The sequence below is a fragment of the Lingula anatina genome, chromosome 2, assembly GCF_051362555.1.
Source record: "Lingula anatina isolate TDL-2025a chromosome 2, LinAna3.0, whole genome shotgun sequence".
Taxonomy (NCBI): Eukaryota; Metazoa; Brachiopoda; class Lingulata; order Lingulida; family Lingulidae; genus Lingula; species Lingula anatina.
This window is the reverse complement of record NC_141768.1, coordinates 29,028,814-29,052,417: the sequence shown is the minus strand read 5'-3', so window position 1 is coordinate 29,052,417 and position 23,604 is coordinate 29,028,814. Positions and strand designations below refer to the sequence as shown.

General features: G+C 34.4%; 1 protein-coding gene across 5 annotated transcripts; it reads right to left on the bottom strand.

The window, feature by feature from the left end:
- Positions 1-473: 473 nt before the first annotated feature.
- On the bottom strand, positions 474-22,477 carry LOC106167661 (E3 ubiquitin-protein ligase MARCHF1). 5 transcript variants are annotated; one of them, XM_013546501.3, is made up of 5 exons: positions 22,336-22,477; positions 22,058-22,242; positions 21,797-21,937; positions 4,637-4,906; positions 474-2,322 (listed from the first exon to the last, which is right to left on the bottom strand). In XM_013546501.3, the coding sequence occupies exons 3-5, from the start codon at positions 21,884-21,886 to the stop codon at positions 1,951-1,953; spliced, it is 732 nt and encodes a 243-aa protein (XP_013401955.2). In that variant the 5' UTR covers positions 21,887-21,937; positions 22,058-22,242; positions 22,336-22,477; the 3' UTR covers positions 474-1,950. The 5 variants fall into 5 exon arrangements, with proteins under 5 accessions (XP_013401955.2, XP_013401954.2, XP_013401953.2 ...); XM_013546500.3 differs by having other exon boundaries at positions 22,093-22,242; XM_013546499.3 differs by having other exon boundaries at positions 21,797-22,242.
- Positions 22,478-23,604: the final 1,127 nt, after the last annotated feature.

Below are 23,604 nucleotides of genomic sequence, written 5' to 3'. Positions count from 1 at the left end.
CTATCGGTTTTCTTTGAAATGTGTTAACAGTGTTGCATATATGCTAAAAAGTGAAAAAACAGCATAAATTCTACAATAATGGCCCGATGATGCTGATTTTCGAACTTGACCTGCGTTTTATGAATATTAGTCAGCTCTGTAAATATAAAGCCAAAAAGTAAAACTGTCTTCCACTTATGGTGTTAACGCTGAAAGTGCACGGCGACGGCGACATGATCGGCGACGGCGACGGCGACGACAGACGCAGGTGATGGCAATATGTACAGACACATCTGTGTCTGTACATAAAAAAAAAAGGCAATGACCCATGAGATTCACTCCCCAGACTTCACTGTCAGTATGAGATTATTACAGTAGAATACTGCCCTATTTGTGCACAAAGGCAGAAAGACTCAAACAAAATGTCATACATTTATAACTTATCATTTCAGTGCTTTGCTTCTAAATATATATAGTTACTTTCATGACATGGATTATTTTTCTTTTTTTTTCTTTCTTTCTTTGCTAAAATAATATATCTACCTTTGCACTGAATGGTAAATTATAGTACATGTATCTGAGTCGTGGGCATTGCATTACTAAGAGCTCATCTTTTTGAACAAATGGTGACTAAGCTCTAAGCAATATGCAAAATATGAACAGCAACTTTATATTATTAATGTGAAGCTAATAAAGCAAAGGGTTATCTCACTGTTCAGAAAAACTATGGCATTTAAACTGATACAAAGGTGTCAACAGGACTAAACAGTTGAACATATTGGAATGCTACACATCTGTTCTACCATAAAAATTGAACCTATTACTAATCCACTGCATTGCTTGCAACCTGCAGATTATTCATAATTGTATTGATCATATTTTCAGTTGTGCCTTTATCCCTTATAAATGTAACAGTACAAATATACTTCATAATGCAACTTACAACACTTTCACTGAAAATAATTCCCATTCCATCTCTCTTAAACTTGTGCTTGCTAACACAAGCCTTAGATTTGGAACACAAATGACTCAAGCCATAAATTAAGTACCCCAACATAAAATTACCACACCAACAATTTGGATTGATGGTTTGTGGAACCTATCTCTGTGCTCATGGCTACTAATTTTAGGTTGGGGTCTTAAATTTGTGGTTCGAGTCATTAATTTGGCCATTTGTGCTCACAACTCACAAATCTGAGGCTCTAGTTTGCTTATGCCTAATCTGTATATAAGGCCTCCATTTCAAAATGTTCACCAACAATTTTAACGTTACAGAGACAGGAGGCAATATAACTACGTTGGGTTTTCACCAACACATAAAATCGTCTTTTTAATTCACTGTCCTTAAATTAATAGAAAAACAACAACAACATAGTTTTCCAATATAAGGTTGTTCTGTGATATGACCGTCTAATAATTCCCTCTGGGTATTTTATGATAAGGGCAATCTCTCAAGCAGATTTTATAGAATCAAATTATTCCCATACAGCTGATATATTTTACAATCACTGTCACCCTCAATTCCTTAGAATTAACACAAGGCATATGGAAACCCTGTCCTTGGAAGAAGTCCTACTGTTCATAACCTTACATGCATTTTTCGAAAGAGCACTGCTGGTACCTAAGACCCCATTCCCATAACTAGATCGATCTAACAGGATCGATCCTTCTCCAAGGACATTCTCACTAAATTGCTTTCAGCTAAAGTGGCTCTGAAGTCTGGAAGGCTTACTGAAGCTGTTACAGTTAATCAACTATCTAATTAACTATCTTTAAGCAGCTTCAGTAGGCTTGCCAGACGTTTAAGCTGCTTACCCTGAAAGCAATTTAGCAAGAAACCCCTCAGAGATGGATTGATAACTGTTAGATTGATCTAGGTATGGGAACGGGGTCTAAGTCCAGAAATTTTCTAAATATCTAGACCACAGCAATGTGGGGAAAGGCAATCTTTATAACAGTAATGACATTAAATTAAAGTAACGCTGTCTCCTGTATCAAACTCTCTGAGTCAATTTTCTCCACTGGAGTGATGAACTTCACGGATGCATTCGGTGGACAGTTCTGTATGTGAATGACACGGTTATACGCTTTCCATCGTCTGCACAGCTGCACATACATCTTGCACTGTACATACATGAACACGAGGCCACCAGTGAAGCCGATAAAGACCACAATCAGTTTGGTCCAAAATGGCCACTCCAGCATACCATTTTCAATCTCATCTGTAGTCCGGTCTATGAGCACGTAAAGGGACCAGATCACACAAGTTATAGCAATGATATGGAATGTAACTGAGCAAATAATCTTCCTCCTTTCCATCGTTGTCATCTCCATCTTCCTCCACTAAAACAAAAGATAATTTTACATCTTTAATAATAACGCAAAAAATCATTTGGTACATTTTTTCTCAACTCTTTTGGTACTTCAAGATTCAAGAGTGTGCTTTAAAGAAACAAATTCATACTGCGGCTTTGTTAATTGTATCTTTATCGCAAATGGTAAAGTTAATTTGTGATTTTTTTTCAGTAGAAGGTACAGCTTCCTCTTAAACTATGGCAACAGTAACCAGTGTGATATGAATGCCACATGAGAAAATCAATATATTTAACATTAGCTTCATACATGACTCATCAACGACTTGCTCCCATATACTGTAATTAAAGAAAAAACACAGAAAAGAAGGAAAGAAATACAGAAAGAAGGAAACAATCTAAAGCTCTAGGAATGAACTAAACCATAATGTGATTTGCATGGGTGATAAGTGTAAAAACTGAAAATCCTGAAAGCATAGCTTGCAATTTCTCATCGCACTCAGACCATATGAAAAAAAGGGCAAAATGAAGACTGAAAATCAGGCATAATTCTGAAAACTTTCATTCATGCATCTGTGATGCAAAGTGAAAGGCATATTAACATACAGCATATTTAATTGGATTGTGTATATCAGCAACATAACACACCATGGCATCTGATATCCTATCTTTTAAATGTAATTTATATCTAGCCAGAAAAGCTGACATATATGAAGACACAAAAAGTGTAAATACAGGGATCTTTTGGTCAGAAATGATTACAATTATGAAAAATATTTCAGGAAAAATTGCAATATTCAAGTGAACACCATTTATGGTTATTTCACTGATTGGTCAGTAAACACCTACTGAACCAGGGTAAACACATTAGGTTCAGTATACCAAATTTTTTGGATACTTAGAGTTGTCCCCGAACACAGATCTAAATGCATTTTACTCTGCTGTTTAGGGAAAAATAACAATTTCTCATGAAAATCCTCATTTTTTCTATACAACTGCTAAGCGAAAAAAAAAAAAAAAAAATTAATTAATCTGAATTTTTACCAAACATAACTGTATATAAATCTGAAGGAAAACAAAAATGTGACTAGACGGAAAGATTGGAAAGTGACAGTGATGACTTAGACCCAGGAATACTATATACCCTGTTCATACTGCCATCTGAAAAATCCTAAAAAGTAATCACCGCTAACAGGATTTTGAGAAACTGGTCCAGACTACTACAATTATTCAAAACGGGACCTAATTCACTATTTATTTGTATAAATAACTGTAGTGTGAACGGGGTAAGAGACAGTTACTGTGCCTCTACATAAAGAATGGCTGCACAATGTAGACTGAATATAGTTGTAGAAAACCCAATGTAATGAGTTTTTTTTCACCAGTCAAGTTCTGGTTATTCCAGTTTTTCTGAGAAATGATGGGGTCTTAAGAAAAACCAAATTCCTGCAATTTGTTTATTAAGAACTAAAAGAATCACAATCCATCTCAGCTCATTTAAAACAAAGGCATTATTTCAGGCAAATGTCACTTTTAATCAGTTACTTATCAATTCAGAGGGAGAGCTGCCTAGTTGTCGCCTTAAACTTAATGTACCATAACTAATTTGTTCAGTCAATCAGAGGATACACACATTTCAAATATTCCTCTTCATACCACACTCCTACTTCTATTAAACCTAATCCCCACTCACACAATAAATGGTAATGAAATATCCTAGCACGGCTTACTTTCACACAATAACAAATATATGTAAACCTAGTACAAAACATTCATTTGATAAAGAAGTGACATTCAAAATCCTGATAATCATTATCTGTCAGCTGCAGCCTATTACAGAAAAGCCAGCAAAATGTTGAAATTACCATTACACTGAGTTGTGAAATGGCAGTTGTGATCACATACACGAAATGGAAAGTAGTGATTGATATGAATATGAGGAGATTGAGAGATACCAGTAAATCTAAAGAAAGGCTACAATAATATTCTGTAAAGGGTACAAATTTTTAACACAAATGTATTTACTCCAACTCATTGTGAATGGCCCTTCGTATAAGAATTCATTAAAAGTGATTGCAAACTGTAGGAGAAGAGAACACAGCCAGATATATTATGGAATGCTAATGTAAAACATAATTTTTTAGCAAAGTTTGAAGATCAACATTTTTTTTAATCCAGCACCCACTGGCATCCATCTTTCCCAACTCAGCAATACCACTAAAGACCTTAACCAAATATTACAGGAGATAGATAAAAGAAATGGCAGAGGTATGCATTATGAATCCCTCATAATCTTACATTTGGCGTAAATACACTCCTCCTTCAACTTCAAAAACATCACTTACTTTTCTGAAAGGCTTTGTCTTTGTTGTCATACGAAACTCAAATCTACAGAGCTCACATGACTTTGTATCGGCACTTTTGATCCACTGTTGCAGGCAGTCCTGGTGCACGTAGCGCAGGCTCCCCGAGCAAACACATGGCGATATGAGGGGGTTGTCCACCTCGCTCTCGCAGTGACATATACGACATATCTCTGACAGCGATCCTGCAGTGGAGGGACGAGAAAGGCACTCTGTCAGTGGGGGAGAGGCAGAGTTCTGATGGATGGATTCCTAGAAATATCAAAATACATCTTATGTTAATTACAAAATTGAAGCAATGACTGTATTTTCCTTTTCTCATTCCTCATTCTAGAGGGCTTGCTAAGCTATGCAGCGCAGCATGGTGCTGACATAGAAAAGCGTAAATGGTACATTTAGAGGCATACCTGGAAAACAAGTAATTACATAAAATGAGGCTGACATATCACAGGTACAATAAACTCTTGTGCAATGTAAAAAATATACCTCTCTGAGGTCCTCATTAAATATCAAAAGAAAATGGCAGTTACTTTCTAACAGGCACAGTGACTAGGAAATGATCATTATTTCACTTATATTAGTGAAGGACCCTCAGGATAACAAACCTGTGTATGCCACAGAAAGCAGATCGTGCAGTCAGCATTGCTTGAAGTAAAACCTTAAGAGGAAAGAGCCATTAATCAGAATCAGAAATCACCTGCTATGCAGATACAGTTCACGTTTAATCGGGAGAAAATGAAGGGGAGTGAGAGATCAGTCCTGACAATTTTATTACATCCTTGGTACAGACGAATATGATTTTAAAACTGAAAACAGGCCAACGCCTTATCTTCGAGTCTCATAAATTCACTACACAGCCAGATCATCTGGCTTTCTATACCAAGTTATTCTCATCAAAGTGGTCTTATAAAAACATCTGGTATCTAAAGTAGAACCTTTAGACTCAACTGCCATAATGATAATCAAATAAACAAGTACACAAGGTATTTTGTGGGTTAAAGGCAACAGCAAAACAATTTTTTTCCTGGAAATTTTAGCCCTCCTCCCTCTCCTTCCCAAAGTACATAATATCAAAATTTGTTGTGAAAATAATGATCAATAAAACTGTTGTTCACATGTTATTTTCTAAATTTTACCATTTCCATTGAAAAAAATTCACCGGCCTTTGTCTCCATTACTGGTTGGCTTCAAGACTTCAAACTATGAACTAAAAAAATGGTTTTTGAATTGTAATTTTGCCATCAATTTTGGCTTTGCTAGACTTTAGTGATTAAGGGGTAAAGGTAAAGAACCATTTTCCTTTAAGTCTAAAGCTCACTGTGCAACTTTCAGTGATTGTAAAATAAACAAGTTGTGTACAAAAAGTTTTGACTTGAAATAAAAGTAGGCCCTACGACTGGTGTTTCAGCATTACATAATGTGTGCTATGGGCATGCTAGCATATAAATGTTTGCTTTATTTAAATGACTTTAGGTATGAATTTATCAGTTTTATACATTTTTTTGATGAAGTCCTCCTTATTTTATCAGCTTCTGGCTACTATGTTCCATGGCCAAGGTATCAATATTTCACATGTGTAGGTGACATGTCCTCTGGCAAATCAATGTAAAATTTTAATTTCAAAATTAAAATTTTGAAAATTTCAAAATTAAAATTTTGAAGAACATTTAATAATAATAATAATAATAATAATAATAATAATAATAATAATAATAATAATAATGTCAAACATTCAAGCTAAAGAATGTCCAATTTTGTTTCAAATCCTTTACTACCTAAAAAAAAATAATAATAATAAATAAATAAATAAATAAATAAATAAATAAATAAATAAATAAAATGATAACTAGCAAACTGCTATTCAGTTCCACTAGACTGATCCTACTTTCAGAGAATCTATCCAACTCTATCTACAAATTCACTTCAATGAAACAGACATCATTATACTAATGGGAATCAGTATCAAACACTTATGAGGGAAATTATTGATTCATTTTTTTTTTTTTTTTGGTGAAGTAAATGAGTAAAAGCCATAGAAGAGATATTGCTAACCCTTTCACAGAAAAAGAGGGATTCTATAGCCCTGAGGTTGAGGTAGTAGGGTGGGCAAGTTGTGGGTGTCTCCTAAATGAAATAAGCACTAATAATTTTTGGTTAAAACCATCTGAGCACAGCCTAAATATCAGCTGAATCTGACATCAATGAGGTCAAGTGATGGTAGAAATGAAAAATACATTGTGCAGTGCAGTAGTAGTAAGCATGATACTTTGCAATACCATACTGTCTGTTACAAAGTCTGACAAGAAGAGAGTGATTAGGAATCAAATGCTTAGTTAACACGAAGCCTTTTGGTTTGGTTTAATTAAGTTGTTTGTTTACTCAAACAATCTTGATCCTACTCCACTAATGGTGTTCCTTTAATGGGAATTTCTTTCTTTTCTTTTTTTTTTTTTTACATTAGGACGTTCATTTGCACCAACAACTTCTTAATACTGTTCAAACCATCTAATTTATTCTTCAAGCCAACATAAAATCCAAGATAATCTGTTCTAATCCATTTTTTGGTTAAAATGAACAGTTGTTATCCCCTTAAGTTCAGGTTACTGAGGTTAAGATGGTGCACACATTTTTTTTCCTTTCTGCACACTTCGTCTAAGAAAGGCCACTTCAGTATTAGTATGCATTTCCTATGCCTTGCTCTAGGTCAGAGATGCCAGGTCTTCATTCTTTCTAATTTATTGATTGCCCAATTCGTCATGTGCCAAAAAATATATAGCACACAACTAGTCTGCTTATTACATTCTTATTCTATGAAATATCCTTGTATTAATAATTTATCTTCACACTGATAATTTCATTGATGACTTTAGTTTTGTGTATGTGAGAGAATGATTCATCTTCTGCTGTGGTAGTGACAAGTGCTCTAATATCTATAAAACACTAAGGGAATCTCAATTTCTGCAGCACTTCCTGTGCTAACTCTATTCCAAGGATTTTATGTGACAAGCATACCTTGAAAGCTTGTAGAAGGCATACTACATTGCGTATGCATTTGTGCCCACCAAGGCATATATCAAATTTCCCTCTTTTTAGCCTAATTGAAAACAGATTCTCCAATATAGCATAAGACTCCCCAAGTTATTTGCAAATGTCATTCTGAGATATTTATAATGGAATCATGATTGCCTTTGCTGAATTAACTATATACAAATTATGACAAAAACAATTTGGCGATCAGACATATATACATGTAGGCAGATGGATAGTTAGACCCCAGTTTTAACAACTGTTTATAGCACTTATTCACACAATTTATGGAAAATTTGTACATAGCCACAAATAACATTCAGAATTCCCAAGCTTTGTTATGTTTGCACATGCTAGACGAGTACTAAGTATCCATTGGAACTTTAACATCTACTTCTGTGCTTGCTTTCAGGTGAGCAACTTTGACATACATTACACTACATAATCAACCACATGCCCCCTAAATTATGCAAGTTTGTACATGTATGTATGTATGTATATATACATATATATAAATTGATACGTAAAAACTGCATACCAGAGGAATATGGTCTTCTAGCAAGTATGAACACTCATTGCGTTGTTGCTGCTGCTGACTATCACTATAATCTGCAGCAGTTACATCCTCAAAACTGCAATCTCTAGCTTGAAATCTCAACAAATCCGATTCTGTCATCCCATGATAGTGTATCTGCTAAATCCCATATTAATCCAATAATAATGATCTTATATGTGCGTATAAATATATTGAATCAGATCCAATTAATCCTTCAGTGACTGGAGCCTAGTTGCCAGCCACCTCACCAAAGGATGTAGGTAAATCACTATGAGTATACATGACAGCACTGCCTTCAAATGCTAAATGTCATTACACCGGATTGTAGTCATTGTCATTGTATGTCATGTTGTGATGAAAGGAGTCAGGTAGATGTAACAAGGCAGCAAAGCTGTCAAATGTACAGACAAAAAGCAGGAAATAACAAAATAGGCTACTGTCAATTCTGATACAAAAGTACATTATGTTAAACTGCAAATTCAACATCAAATTTTAATTATGCTCAACAGGTAATACCAATGTAAGTAAAATGTGTACCAAGCATAAGGCTTCAGGCCCATGGAAGTTCAAGTTCACACTTTGAAAATGTAAAACTTCCAGAAAAAGAAGTCAATTAGACTGCTTTTCCAACGTCAGGCTGCATTTTAGTCCTGTATTTCTTTTTTGAAAGTTTTGCAATCATAAGTAACATGGTTTTCTCATAATGGTCATCATGGCAGCAGCACCCAAAATTGTGTTTTCTTCTATTCTGATGCAATATTACATAATGGTTTACAGCATAATGACAATCAATTTTTAATAAGAAAATATACCTATCATGGATTTTCAGAAAATGTGACTATCATGGGTCTTCAAGCCTGTGGAACTTCAAAGTCACACATTGAAAATGCCAATATGTGAAAAATTAAATTTTCACAAAAAAATGTTTAACTGGCAGATTGCATTGCCTACTGAAGCTATATTTTAGTCCCATGTTTCTTTCCTGTAAGTTTGAGAACAGTAAGTGACATGGTTTTTCTTAAATGGTCATCATAGTAGCAGTGCCCAAAAATAGTTTTTTTTTCTAATTTTGATGCAATATTACATAATGTTTAACAGCATAATGACCATCAATTTCTAATAAAATATTAGTATCATGGATATTCAGAAAATGTGACTAGCAAAGGTCTTCTGGCCCATGGAACTTCAAAGTCACAACTTGAAAATGCCAAAATGTAAACAAGACAGCACTGTTCTGAAATGTTTTTTTCCACATTTTTAACAATTTTTAACATAAAACAAAATTAACAGTTTACTGCCATTTATATATGATCAACTAAAAAAATTGATGAGATGGGAAAAAAATCAATAGAGCAGTGTTTAATGTCCAATTTCTTCCATTCTGAGATTCTGAACATAGTGAATGATTGAATCTGACAAACTGCAATGATATGAGTTTATTTCCATTTTTGAAACTTTATTACACAATACACGATAACAAGTTTACCATCATTTTTACAAAATCAACCAACAATGTTGTAAAGATGCAGGAAATGTCAAACAAACACTTTTACATATCTTATTAATTAAATAATGAAACTGTTAACATGCCTAAGAATTGAATCTGAGGAAATGTGAAAAAACAGCATAACTTCTAAAATAATGGCCCGATTATGCTGATTTTCAAACTCAACCTGAGTTTTAGTAAGATTAACCACTCCTGTGAGTTTCATGACAATTGGCCTATCTGTTTTTCTTATATTGTGTTAACAGTGTTGTATATATGCTGAAAAGTGAAAAAAAACAGCATAACTACTAAAATAGTGGCCCGATCATGCCGATTTTCGAACTTGACCTGCATTTTAGTAAGATTAACCACTCCTGTGAGTTTCATGACAACTGGCCTATATGTTTTTCTTATATTGTGTTAACAGTGTTGCATATATGCTGAAAAGTGAAAAAAAAAAACAGCATAACTTCTACAATAATGCCTCGATCATGTTGATTTTCGAACTTGACCTGCGTTTTATGAATATTCATCAGCTCTGTAAATATAAAGCCAAAAAGTAAAACTGTCTTCCACTTATGGTGTTAATGATAAAAGTGCACGGCGACGGCAACATGGACGGCGACGACAGATGCAGGTGATGGCAATATGTACAAAAAAAAATATATGTATCGTGGATTTTCAGAAAATGTGACTAGCATGGGTCTTCAAGCCCGTGGAGGTTCTAAGTCACACCTTGAAAATGCCAATATGTGAAAAATTAAATTTTCACAAAAAACGATTAACTGCCAGAAAGAATTACCAGACAGACTGCATTGCCTAATTAAACTGTATCTTAGTCCCATGTTTCTTTCCTATAAGTTTGAGAACAGTAAGTGACATGGTTTTCCTTAAATGGTCATCATGGGAGCAGTGTCCAAAATAGGGATTTCTTCAAATTTTGATGCAATATTACATAATGTTTAACAGCATAATGACCATCAATTTTTAATAATAAAATATTAGTATCATGGATATTCAGAAAATGTGACAAGCAAAGGTCTTCAGGCCCATGTAACTTCAAAGTCACACCTTGAAAATGCCAAAATGTAAACAAGACAGCACTGTCCTGAAATGTGTTTTTTTCCATTTTTAACAATTGTTTAACATATAACAAAATTAACAGTTTACTGCCATTTTTATATGATCAACTAAGAAAATTGATGACATGGGAAAAATATCAATAGAACAGTGTTTAATGTCCAATTTCCTCCATTCCGAGTTTCTGAACATAGTGAATGAATTAATCTGACAAACTGCAATGATATGAGTTTTTTTTCCATTTTTGAAACTCTATTATACAATACATGATAACAAGTTTACCATCATTTTTACATAATCAACTAACAATGTTGTAAAGTTGCAGGAAATGTCAAACACACACATTTACATATCTTATAAGTTAAATAATGAGACTGTTAACATGCCAAAGAATTGAATCTGAGGAAATGTGAAAAAACAGCATAACTTATAAAATAATGGCCCCATTATGCTGATTTTTGAACTTGACCTGCGTTTTAGTAAGATTGATTACTAATGTGAGTTTCATGACAACAGGCCTATCGGTTTTCCTTGAAATGTGTTAATAATGTTGCATATATGCTAAAAAGTGAAAAAACAGCATAACTACTGAAATAGTGGCCCGATCATGCCGATTTTCGAACTTGACCTGCGTTTTAGTAAGATTGATTACTCCTGTGGGTTTAATGACAACAGGCCTATCGGTTTTCCTTAAAATGTGTTAACAGGGTTGCATATATGCTGAAAAGTGAAAAAACAGCATAACTTCTACAATAATGGCCCGATCATGCTGATTTTCGAACTTGACCTGTGTTTTATGAATATTCATCAGCTCTGTAAATATAAAGCCAAAAAGTAAAACTGCCCTCCACTTATCGTGTTAACAAGGAAAGTGCACGGCGCCGGCATCGGCATCGGCATCGGCGACGGCATCGGCGACGACAGACGCAGGTGATGGCAATATGTACAGACACTTCTGTGTCTGTACATAAAAAGGGGTGAATCTTCCATGGCAACAGAGCACAATGGTAAATGACAACCCGTGCTGATGGCAAGCTGAAAGGCTAATCCACACATACAGAAGAGCTATCGCTGCTGTTGCTGTGATGTCAAATCAGCTGCCGACTTGTCATAATCTCAGTCATCCAACATTAAGGAGATCCTCAGTGTTCGCAAGGAGACGGCTAGAACAGAGAGCACCACAGAGGCAGTGCTGCATAGTGCTTGTATAAGCAATCACTTTAAATTGGGTTATATGGCTCCAAACCACATATACTTCCACTGCAAATGGCTTATTGCTTCATCGCACTGCCCCCACCTTTCTCCCTCAGTCCCAACTCACTTGCTGGTATCAATTATGCATAAGTTGAAAGTGACTTCTTTGTGAAAGCACACAACAGTTAATCAATTAATCGATGCCCTGCTTAATATGGCATATGTGCCCGACATTGGGCTGCATACATGTACGTGAATAAATGCGCCATTTTTGAGCAATATTGATCTGACAGGATAATCGTTTCTTTGAACCAGTCTAATCATTCATAGTGCTGGCTTGTGGAAACTGATTGCAGTCTTGGTACAAGGGAACAGATTGCTATGTAGGCAGAGAGAAGTGATTTATTGGAAATGTACAGAAAATAGCACAACTCAACCTGAACTTTGTATCGGCTAATCAAATTCACTAATTATAAAAACATCAGCAGCGGCAGCAGCGGCATCATCCTTATTTAACTTTGTGGTCTGCTTATCTACAAAACATTGCAAATCTATAAAAGACCAGCAAAGCTTTAGAACGTTTAAATGTGACAACCATGCAGGCCTTCTTTTCACAAAAAGTACATAATTTCATTAAAATGTCAAATTTCAGATTTAACATACTTTGTGATACAATAGAATTCAATTAAAAGCAAATAGGGGTATTGCATTATATATGCAGGTGTTGCAGGAGAACAGTTCTATCAGACTTCATGTATGTCAAATGAAGTGACATCTTAATGTGATTGTGCTCTATAGGTACTAAGATCATTTCTCCATCACCTGTGCAAAGGTCCACTATAATTTTCAGTGAAACATTGCACATGTGTATGCCCCTGCACTATAATCCAAAACAGCATCTACACTGGTATTGCATTAATAAGTACCATCAGTAAATGTTATCTTTGGAAAATTTTAGTAGCAGAAGTCATAAGAAATCATTATATATAAAATCATTTATGCCATTTATATCCAGGAATTTTTTGTACTCCTGTTTTTTTTTTCTGCCTGGCAGCATCATTTGAAAATCTATATTTTCTATATTCCTATATTTGATTTAAACTGATTTATGGTTGTTGCAATTGCAGTTACATACATGGGTTAAGTTACATCAATTCATTTCCATAATTTCTTTAGGCATTTTCCAATATCCATGTGTAATATATAATATTACAAATAAAAGCACCCCCTCCCTCTGTTAGCTGGACTGTTGGCAAATTATTAATAGGTGAAGTCCGACCTGTTTATTTTTTTGACAACAGTAGCTGTAGCTCTTGCAACCATGACAAAGTTGTATTTGAGTGGTATTGTATTTATGAAGAAGGTTAAGATTGCCAGTCATCAAACGGCTGCTAATTAAGACAGCCAACCAAAGGATCTAAATTTTAGCCTACTAGCCCACTTCTAACAGATTTTAGCAGAATGCCTTGGTGAAGTTGTGCTTTTTCTCTGAATATTTGTTGAACTTGTTCTTAATCACTATGGCTAAATTGTAAAAATGGGCCAAAATTTTCCGTTAAAAAAGTTATCTTTGATTATTATTATTATTTTATGAAACAGGGGCTAGGGTTTGTTTAGCCAAGACACCTAAAACTATCTTTCTTTTCTTTTTTCTTTTTCTTTGTGAAACAGGGGCGAGTACTAAAATCACATCTGATTGGGTGACTACAGCTTCAATTTTTTATAAATTCACTTAGAAGGCATAAATTTGAAAAAAAAAATTAGATCTAAAAGTCTAAATGTATTATATGGTTTACCAGATGTATTTTTCTGTATTACAACTGTAATATGGGTATATCTGGAAAACAAAACATTATTTTACTTCAAACTTGCTTAGGTCACCTCAGAGTTATAATTGTAGGTCATTCCATCAACTTGAAAAATGATTAATAACCTCTGCCAAAAAGATTGTTTTCGCTGTACAGCGTAACTCAAAAATTTAAGTAAGGATTTTGATAAACTTTTCAGAAAAGGTCAAGAATGGACTTACTTAGAATCAATGAGATTTTGGTGTTGATTATTAAATAACTAGGAATGAGAATTGTACTGCCTTGGCAGAGATGTACTTTCTCTGAGTGTTTAAGTGGTTTTGAAAAATATATGTCTTTGCGTGAGAGGTCTTTGTGTGAGAGGAATCACGTACTTATGGTTGCAATAGCTACAGCCAAGTTGTCAAAAAATAAAAAGGCCACTCTTCATTTTATCGCAAACAATTTAAAAAAGAACATATGAGAAAAATGGTGATAGACCTTAACTCATGTCGCCTATTAGCACATACTGTAATATATTTTCTCAAAAAAAAAAAAAACTTACATTCATTGACAAAAAGGAACACATTATTGTAAAACATGAACTGTGGTAATATAATTGTTCAGTTACAGCAATATTGTAATTCATGACGCATGACTACAAGGATTTCGAATGTCTTTGACAACAGACATTTTTGATGGTAAACGCTAATTGAAAAATCATATTTCAAAAAAAATTTATACCTGGAAAGTGTTTTGGAGTAAAAAAAAAAATGTTATATCTATTTTTGAAAGTATAAATAGAAAATATCTAAGCTATCTGTCAAGGAAACATCCTACAGTAGCAAATTTTATCTTTTCTTGTCCTTGTACACTTCGCTTTGTAAGTCCCCAATATATAATGTTGAGATTTAAGTAGATTTAAGTAGATTTAAGGGGAAAAGCTTTCTACTAATCATAAGGCACAGATTGAGCTCTTCTCCAACCAGCCAATGCTGGTGAATTTTGTACTCAACCTGCTGTTTTGACACATCATCATTCTTGGTTTGGCTATTCCAATGTGTAGCATTAATTTGTTCCTGCCTTTACTTGCTCAACCTAGCAAATGGTGCAAAAAGTGATAAAAATGAACATGTGGAAGAGTACAAAAGGCCTAAGCTGTTAAAGGGGGTACCCCAGTTTTCACTTGACAAGGCAGCTGTGTAAGTTTGAGTAAACAGGGATTGGACCTGGAAAAGTGTACTGTTCAACAAAATTCAAACAAGTTTATTTATGGTGTCTGGCTTTGTACTTAAATTCCAATTTTTTCAGCCACGCAGAGAACCTTTTTTTAGCCTCCCATGGAGTTTGATAAAAACAAAAGTCAATGAAAAAGAAACTTCCTGATCTTGAGTGAATCCATCCTTTATTTCTTTTACTCCTACAATACAAAGCTTACTTACAAAAAGTTATGGTTTGTGTAAGTATTATCATAAGTGCATATGTAATGTATTATTAGAAGTATGTCTTTCAATTTAACTTATAAATGCCTAGACATGATTCCATATAAAACATGTCACAAATGGCAATGAATAAATTTCACACAAGCAGTATGTGTCAGACAGTACTACAAAATTTGCATAACCTAAGGATACTACCTGTTGGATTAAATTTAACTTATCCGAAAAGGTACCAGACAGTTAGGTGTTAAATTGGAATCTAGGTGAGATAGAGGGTTGTATTAAAAATGGAAAAAATCATGAAAATTTCAACAATATTGACGTCAATACCAAGAATGTTTCTCTAAAAAAGCAAGTATGGTCATTGAATTGGGATTAATAATTCTAGTACTAGTACATAAAAATGATTGGTCACTAAGTTTCAAAGCTTGTCCTCAAATTCAAAATATATATTTATTGTGCTGTTTGAGGATAATTACTGAAATTTCCAAGAAACATATTGAAACACATAAACACCTGAGTCCTTATCTCAACTTCAAGAGGTCAGGTGCTTTGGTGATTATCTTAGAACATTTTTCTGAACAGTTTTTGTAGTTTCAATGTTCACAGGATTTTGTAGGAAAATTACTTTGTTCAGATTGATCGCATAGGTCATTATTGTTTAAACTATTATTGTAACTTTTGTAAAAAAAAAAAACAAAACAAAAAAAAAACTTGCAATATGAACAAACACAGGTGATGGCGGTATGTTCAGACACCATTGTCCATGTATAAAAATTAAAATAATTTGATTTTAATGTTTTTAAATTACACCTGTGTCTTTACCAAATAAAACTGAGTACATTTAAAGTGAATCAAACATTTGGTTTGACAGTTATTAGGTTGGCTAAGGTGATGGCAAGCAAAGATGACAGTGACAACATGACGGAGAAGTGTCACTTATGATATTGCAATGAGCTAAAGCCACAGATTGTGATGAAGAACCTAAATATGTAATACATAAAGCTGCATGGCATCTCCTTATTTCCCTTGACAAAAACACATTTAAGCTCATATTAAGAGAACCAAACAACCCACATATTCTGGGAATTCTAGAAGTAATCACCCATTTTCCAAGAATAATAAAAAGCAAGCGCAATTGAGGCTATGCTATTCAGTAAATACATAAGAAAAAAGACTTTTGATGTCTACATAAATTAACTAGTGGATCAGAGAGGTGATACCACCTCTGGGTATTGTACCACCAGCAGGAGTAAGTGAATGCTTAAGGAAAAAAAATAGGACACCACCTCCAGTGTTGTGCTTGATAAGCATTATAACAAAATCATGGGAAAAGTAAAATGTCAAATCTCAGGTTGCTGAAAGATTGTGAAAATAAGACCTTAAATCCAAAGTTTACTGGAAAATATAAGTGCAGATCATGGGAGAGGTCAAGGGTCAAATTTAAGGTCACAGTAAGATTGAAAACGTGACATCCAATTCAAGTTCAATAGTTGTTATGGTTATATCTTTGCCATTTTTGGAGATATAAGAGTCTTTTTAAAGTGCAGTTCATGGGTAAAAGTAGATCAAAGATGAGATTCCAGATCATAGTAACACTGCCAATATCTTACTTCCTATTCGAGATCAGAAGTAACTTTGGGCGTATCTCTGCTAATTTTGGAGCATTTCACACTTGACTTTCACTAATAGATATTGTGATGTATTTTTTTGATAAAGTGCAACTCCTAAACCATGTAAAAAAAAACAAAGGATACCACCTCCAGTATTGCACTTGATAAGCTCTACTACATGCAACAAATAAGAGGTCTTATGCAATAACGGTTCCAGAATTGGAGAGTTTTCGGTTTCGGCAACTTATAGCTAATTCTCCTGTGATAATGCACCGACTGACCCGAAACTCATTAAGATGAAAGATGACCCCAAGTGTAACACCTTCCCATAACATTATAGGCAAGGTTTGAGTAGTTTTTGAAAATCAGCACAAAATTTTTTTTGGCAAAAAATGAGAATTGTTACAAAATTTTGGCCAGTTTGACCTTGAAACAAAGGTCAAGTCCAAGGGCATATTTGAAATCTTAACATAAGACTTTAGGTCAGCCATCTATAGTAATTTTTCCCATAATTCTTTCAGTTTGGAGGATATTTAGCATTTAATTTTGCAAATTTTGGACAAGGGCCTATAGCAATGAGCACCATACCTAGACCAGTGCACTGACAAAGCCCAAAATTTACATGGATTGGGTTGAGATTATATGTAACCTACATCCAAGAGATGGGTACACAGGCTCTTGTATTCTAGGAGAAGAATCAATAACAGTGATGTGGCAATGGATGAGGCAGGTCAGGACTAAAACCATGTGTACAATAAATAAAAAGATGCAGCTAAAGCTATTATTAAATACAATCAATACCCACCCCCATCTCCCAAGGCACACTGAGAAATGGAGTTGTAATGTTCAAACTAGGTTTTTGATAGAAGAGCTAACTGACATCTTCTCAGTGGAACCAAAAATGTGTTACCAATACACTGGTAATATATCTGGTAATATATTCTTTGAAGAACCTATGACATGGTTAAAATACCCAACAGTACAAATGAACAGACGATTCCAGCATACCTACATTATGTCATATATATATAGGAGAGGATAATAAATAACTTAATTGAAACTCCACACTCTTCTGACAGTGCAACTATCCAACTATCATGTAAATTTTTATGTATGATTTACCCTGAAAACATATTCATTTGGTAACCACAATACAGTGCACCATAATGGCACTCTCGCCACAGACTACTATATTTACTCAATCCAGCAACTCTGTTATAACTGCAAATTTTTCTACTGAAATGTATGGGATAATTTTCCTAATAAGCAAATTCATGGTTATAATCTGATATTCTCAAATCATATTGTGCTTTATATTTTACATCTGGCATAGAAGACCCCAGAATATCCTCACCAGAGTCCTTAAACGGATAACAACTATTCATTTTAGCCCCCCTCCCCCCTCCAAAAAAAAAAAAAAAAAAAAAAAAGAATCTTTCTGGGGTAAACGCTGATTTTCCCATAATTACCAATGGTTAATGAAACCTTTCTGACATTCAAAGTTAGTCCATGTTTTTTGTTTCTAAAAAGTAAAGTTTTTTGTAATAATCTCTTAAAAGATTATTACTGAGGTATAGCCATCTATGAAGGTCCATGTGGTCTGATGGCAAGCACAGGTTACAGAATAATTGCGATAACTGCCGTTTTGCTGGAAAAATGGAGTCCAATATATTTCTATGGGCTGTTTAGAATGTTTTTATTTTGGAATATATCTCATACTAACAGTTGTTATCCCTCTAATGTACATAGAAAATACAGAACTCAGAATTAGCATTTACAATATGCCAGGTCTACCATCTCTTTAACCCCTTCTTTAGCTTTATTATGCACAGCACTGAGAGGAGAGACAACATGTACATTTTCTGTAATGGTTTTTGGATATGATCCAGCTAGTTTTGTGACAAGGCAAACTTTGGGCCACAGAAATCATTGCTGAATCATTAATCAACTTTTAATGATGGAGTTCATTATATCCAATGAATCTGGCACAACACTTATGGTTCAATCTAAACTGTTCAATAATGGGATTATGGGAGTTCCTATATCACTATATAGGAAACATGTGAGAAATTTTGGTTTATTTTTTAATCAAATTCAAAATCTATTATGATTTTTCCACATATGGCCAAATGTCCAAATAACCCGGGCAAAGGAAAATAACTCTCTAGTGCTACAACTAGGCCTGTATTGAAACTGCTGCAAGAATGAGTCCATAATCTGCTTGTGTACTCTCTGCCCATGTATGACAGAGATTTGGAGAATTTAGAGTGCTTTTTACTATAACAGTTAGTCTACACACCTTGGTCAAGTCATGTATGATAGGTCTAAGAGAACACCAAACTCAATCACACCTGTGGCACTCTGATATTTATTGCATGAACAGAATGTGTTTTGGGTGTTTAGGATGATAATATTTTATCCCCAAATTACAATGCACATTGAATGTTAGTCTAAAAATATACTCTGGAAACTATACAGCTCACCATGCTGGTAAACAATCTAATGAGACTGACGCTTCATATTGGCGAGCTTTTCCAAACTAAAGCCATTGATTTATTTCAGCAGCATGTCCATATATTCTGGTTATTAACTGATTAAGATCACATATCAGATATAAAATGCCACAGTCACACTTCAGCAGATTCAACAAATAAGTTTGAGCTAAGCTATATGTGATTTTCATAACTTTTACAAACTGCCATACTGCAGTCTGCTTTATTGAAATGCCTGCAATTTGTCAGGATAATATTCTAATTGGCACACCTTTTTTCACAACTCAATCCTATGATAAATACATTTCTTGGCATGCTAAAAACAATCTTAGCACACATGCTACTTTAACCTTTTCTTGCACGAGCAGGAAATGTTTACACACTAAGTCTGTCCTGGTCATGTTCAATAACCTAACAGAACAGGCTTCAATGTTTGAGCTTGTGCAAATGTCAAATGAACTTTTCATTTTCAAAATCTCCAATCCTGTTTTTATATATACAAACACAGAGTAGTGTCTGTGCTTACTAAAATCACTGCACCTTATTTGTCACAATAATATTGATGTTGTTTTTGAGAATTATATATCATTTTTGTCTAATGGCTGTTTCTTCTACTTGCAATTGGTAACACTTTTCGAGTAAAAATCTAAAATGGTTGTCACTTACTGTAAATGCATGTGAAGTTTAAAACTGAGCTTTGTTGTTCTTCTTTAATTTTTTCTCGATAATTTTTTAACTTATTTCTGATCATTTTTGCAATTGTTGGTGTATTACAGCTTTTAGGAGGATATAGATCCTTTTGATCAAACTTCCTGGTGTAATATGAAAGACTTGATAATTAATTAGTGTAATTATTTAGTGTACAGTTAATATCCAAACAAAGACTGGTTGTCTCTTCATTTATCAGCCTTAGTAAGCTTGTTAATCTCTATGTTTAATTTATACTGCTACCTTAGAGTGTTTCTGTGTGGCATTTGTGGAACATTGAATCCCTGACATTAGCTAATCTTAGCAAGAGAAGTAAATAAAAGAATTTTATTTTAAGCTAAAGCATGCAATGGACATTTTTGTCTTTCACAGTCAAAATGAGCCAAACATCTACAAATGATCTACTCCAGACTTACCAGTCACTGATTTTGGGGTGTAGTATTCAAAGAAATCATTACAAAATAATTATTATATACGAAATCATTATATTATTATTATTATTCTTATACTTATCATGTAAAAAACTGCTAGTTTACTTCCCACTGATGTTAACATTTGTAAACAAAAGTAGATTTTACGAACGTTCTGTTCTTAACCCATAAACTAAGGCATAAACACTGGTGTCAAAAAGTATGTGTAATTATCAGCAAAGAATATATATGTGTCAGGCTGAAAGGGTTTAATCATGTTTAAAAATAACAAATCTTATGCTGTTTTGCTGTATTGGAACAACTTCAACAGGAGAGTTCAACTATGATATGGTATAGTTGTGCAAACACAGAAAATAAAAATGAACTTGATAAAAAGGTTGGTCTTCAAATTAATTAAACTGGTTTCCTGGAAATTATTATAGAAAAAAAATTTGATAGAAAGAGAGAAATATATGTTATCTAAGGTTACAGCGCTGCCCTGTATCATTCATTACTACCCCCCTGAGCATTATATTCCTCAATGCAGAAATGCAACATCAAAACATAAATCTTAATTATAACACCTGCTACTACAATGTTCTTTTTTCAAAAATAAGCCTTCCATTGTAGCAAAAGGAACTGATTTTTGAGGCATCAATAAAAACATCAATGAAGGGAGAAAACGATGTGGGGGGAGTATCATTGTAGGGGAGTAACACTTTAAGGGGCACATGGATGTAGGTAATATCATAATTATGCAAGGGTGAATAACTATGCGTGTACAGATACAATTATTAAAGAGATGACCGCTACTGTAACATAACACAATAAAATGAATGAATGTATGAATGGGAGAGAGAAAAATGACATGTTAAAGCAAAGTTTTTTGTTAAATCATTCAATCATCTTGACCATCACCAGTTTGTGCCAAATACATTTCAACTTACAGGCCATCCAGGCCACCAGGGTCTGTGAATCTACTGGGCCAAACCAAAATTCACTGGCCTAAGTCCAATTTTTAAAATTATTAACTTAAATTAATACATGAATTGATATGAAACAGGGTTCCTATTACAAATAGGACAAATACATGCACTTTCAAAAGGTTGTTTAAAAAAAAAAAAGAAGAGAGACTTCAACAATTAACCTGAACATTTATAAAACTAACTGGAGTACAAGTAACAGCTGAAAAATTCCACTGGCCCTATTGAGCCAGCAACCAACTGCTTTTCGGAAAGTGAAAACAGTGATGGAATCTGGAGTTTTGGTGTAGGAAAGATACATGTAACTACTGAACCAGAGACAAAGATTATATGGAGTAACAAATACATAACAACTAACCAGTCTTACCTCAATATCTTTATTATTTTTCTTTGGGCTGTCTATAATCTGTTTTCCTCTGCAGGTGACAGGGACAACGTCAATCCTTGTTACCGGCATTTTCTTTTAGAGTTTATCGCCACATATTCGTACAGGAAAAGAGGAAGTCATCTGAAACCGCAATTTAGACATCCGTTCTAAGTGACACATAAACTCATAATTAAGACACAGACATTTTCTATTCCGAAGTCGAAGAATGATGTGATGTGATGTTACTTTCTCTTCATTTACCGGCACAGCGCATAATAGTGTAAATGTAGACCTACAGATCAACAGTACTGAAGCAAAAATTTCCAAAGTTTGGTTCCGACATTTGAGAATTCCGACTGCTTTGGAGTAGATTTTATGATTCTGCTGGAAGACCTTTCAAGCACCTTTCAAAGCTCGAAGTCGACGTATTTTCCAGGCACTGAAATCTATGAAAAAGAAATATTACAAAGGGTTCTTGGAGTTGGTGATAAACTTTGATATTTCAAGACGCTTAAAACTAAGACCAAGCGAAAACATACCAGTGCAAAGTTTACTCTCCATCCTGACAGAGGTCAAGGCCGTCGCGTAACGTCGCCAGCGCCACCTGACGGAGGATGCAAATATTTTACTGCTTAGATGTTTTTCACGCGGTGAAAAGAAAACGCATTAGATCTAGTAATAAGGCGAATAAGAGTTGCAGACGAACTTTTTTCCTTAGGTTTTTTTCCGACAGTAGGAAATGCATCAGTCGTTGTTTATTTTAACAATTTGTTTATTTTTATTTGTTAAATTTAAAAAAATTTAGCGTTGCTATTGCAATTAAAGGGGGGGGGGGGCTAACAGCTTCTGATACGTACTGGATGTGCTAAAGTTAGCACACTAGCAAATTCAAGCTTTGGATCATCTCAATTAAAATGTAAATCGAGAAAATCCGATGTTTGCAGTTGCTTCGGGTGCTCTTGTGGAATAATTGGATTACATGTACATGTAAGCGCATTTGGAAACCTGTCAATCCCTCAACTAAGTTACCTTTTATTATCATGCAAATGAGTTTTTTCCTGCATCTTATTATTCTATAATGCATCTATCTTTGTACTGATTTAAAACAATGAAAAAAACCTCAAAAAAATAAAATCTCGTTGCAGTGCATAAGCATAGGCAACTCAAAGCTTTAATTGTCAATTTAATTTAACAGCTTTCTATTTCGAGGTGAGATAGCAGCTCCCATACCTAGATCGATCTTACAGGATCGATCCATCTCCAAGGGGTTTCACGGTACATTGCTTTTAAGTGGCTTATATGTCTGGCACTTCTACTGAAGCTGCTAAATGATAATTAGTTACCCCCTAGCAGCTTCAGTAGGCGTGACAGACATCTAAGCTGCTTAAAATGATTGCAATTTAGCGAGAATCCCCTTGGAGATAGATTGATCCACAGTTAGTATGATAGGGGCTGGGAATGGTCCCATAAACCCCAAGAGGCTGGGCACTATGAGCTCTCATCTTTGGATAACACAATCTGTAAAACTGCTACAGAGATGTCCAGGTTCTACGTCTTAAACTTTGCACACAGAAAAGAATGAAATGACTCCATGTTGTAACATCAACAGAATATAATTTTACTAAACAGTTACATGGTACAAGCATGGTCAAGTCCATTATGAAAAACAGTTTTGGATTGAAGAAACTACCAAGTAAATTCTTCCATGGTTCTTTACTTCTGTGCACAGTGCTGAATTTTTATCCCATTCATAATATGTTGCAAAGTTTGTTTTTTCTAATTTATTATAACCTTTACAAACTTCATTT

Excerpts from the sequence above, each read along its gene's own strand:
- LOC106167661 (XM_013546498.2), bottom strand. The coding sequence starts at position 8,357 with ATGACAGAATCGGATTTGTTGAGATTTCAAGCTAGAGATTGCAGTTTT. Across the intron at positions 4,907-8,219 it reads TAGAAGACCATATTCCTCTG|GAATCCATCCATCAGAACTC; the intron begins GTATGCAGTTTT and ends TGATATTTCTAG. Across the intron at positions 2,323-4,636 it reads AGACAAAGCCTTTCAGAAAA|TGGAGGAAGATGGAGATGAC; the intron begins GTAAGTGATGTT and ends CTTTTGTTTTAG.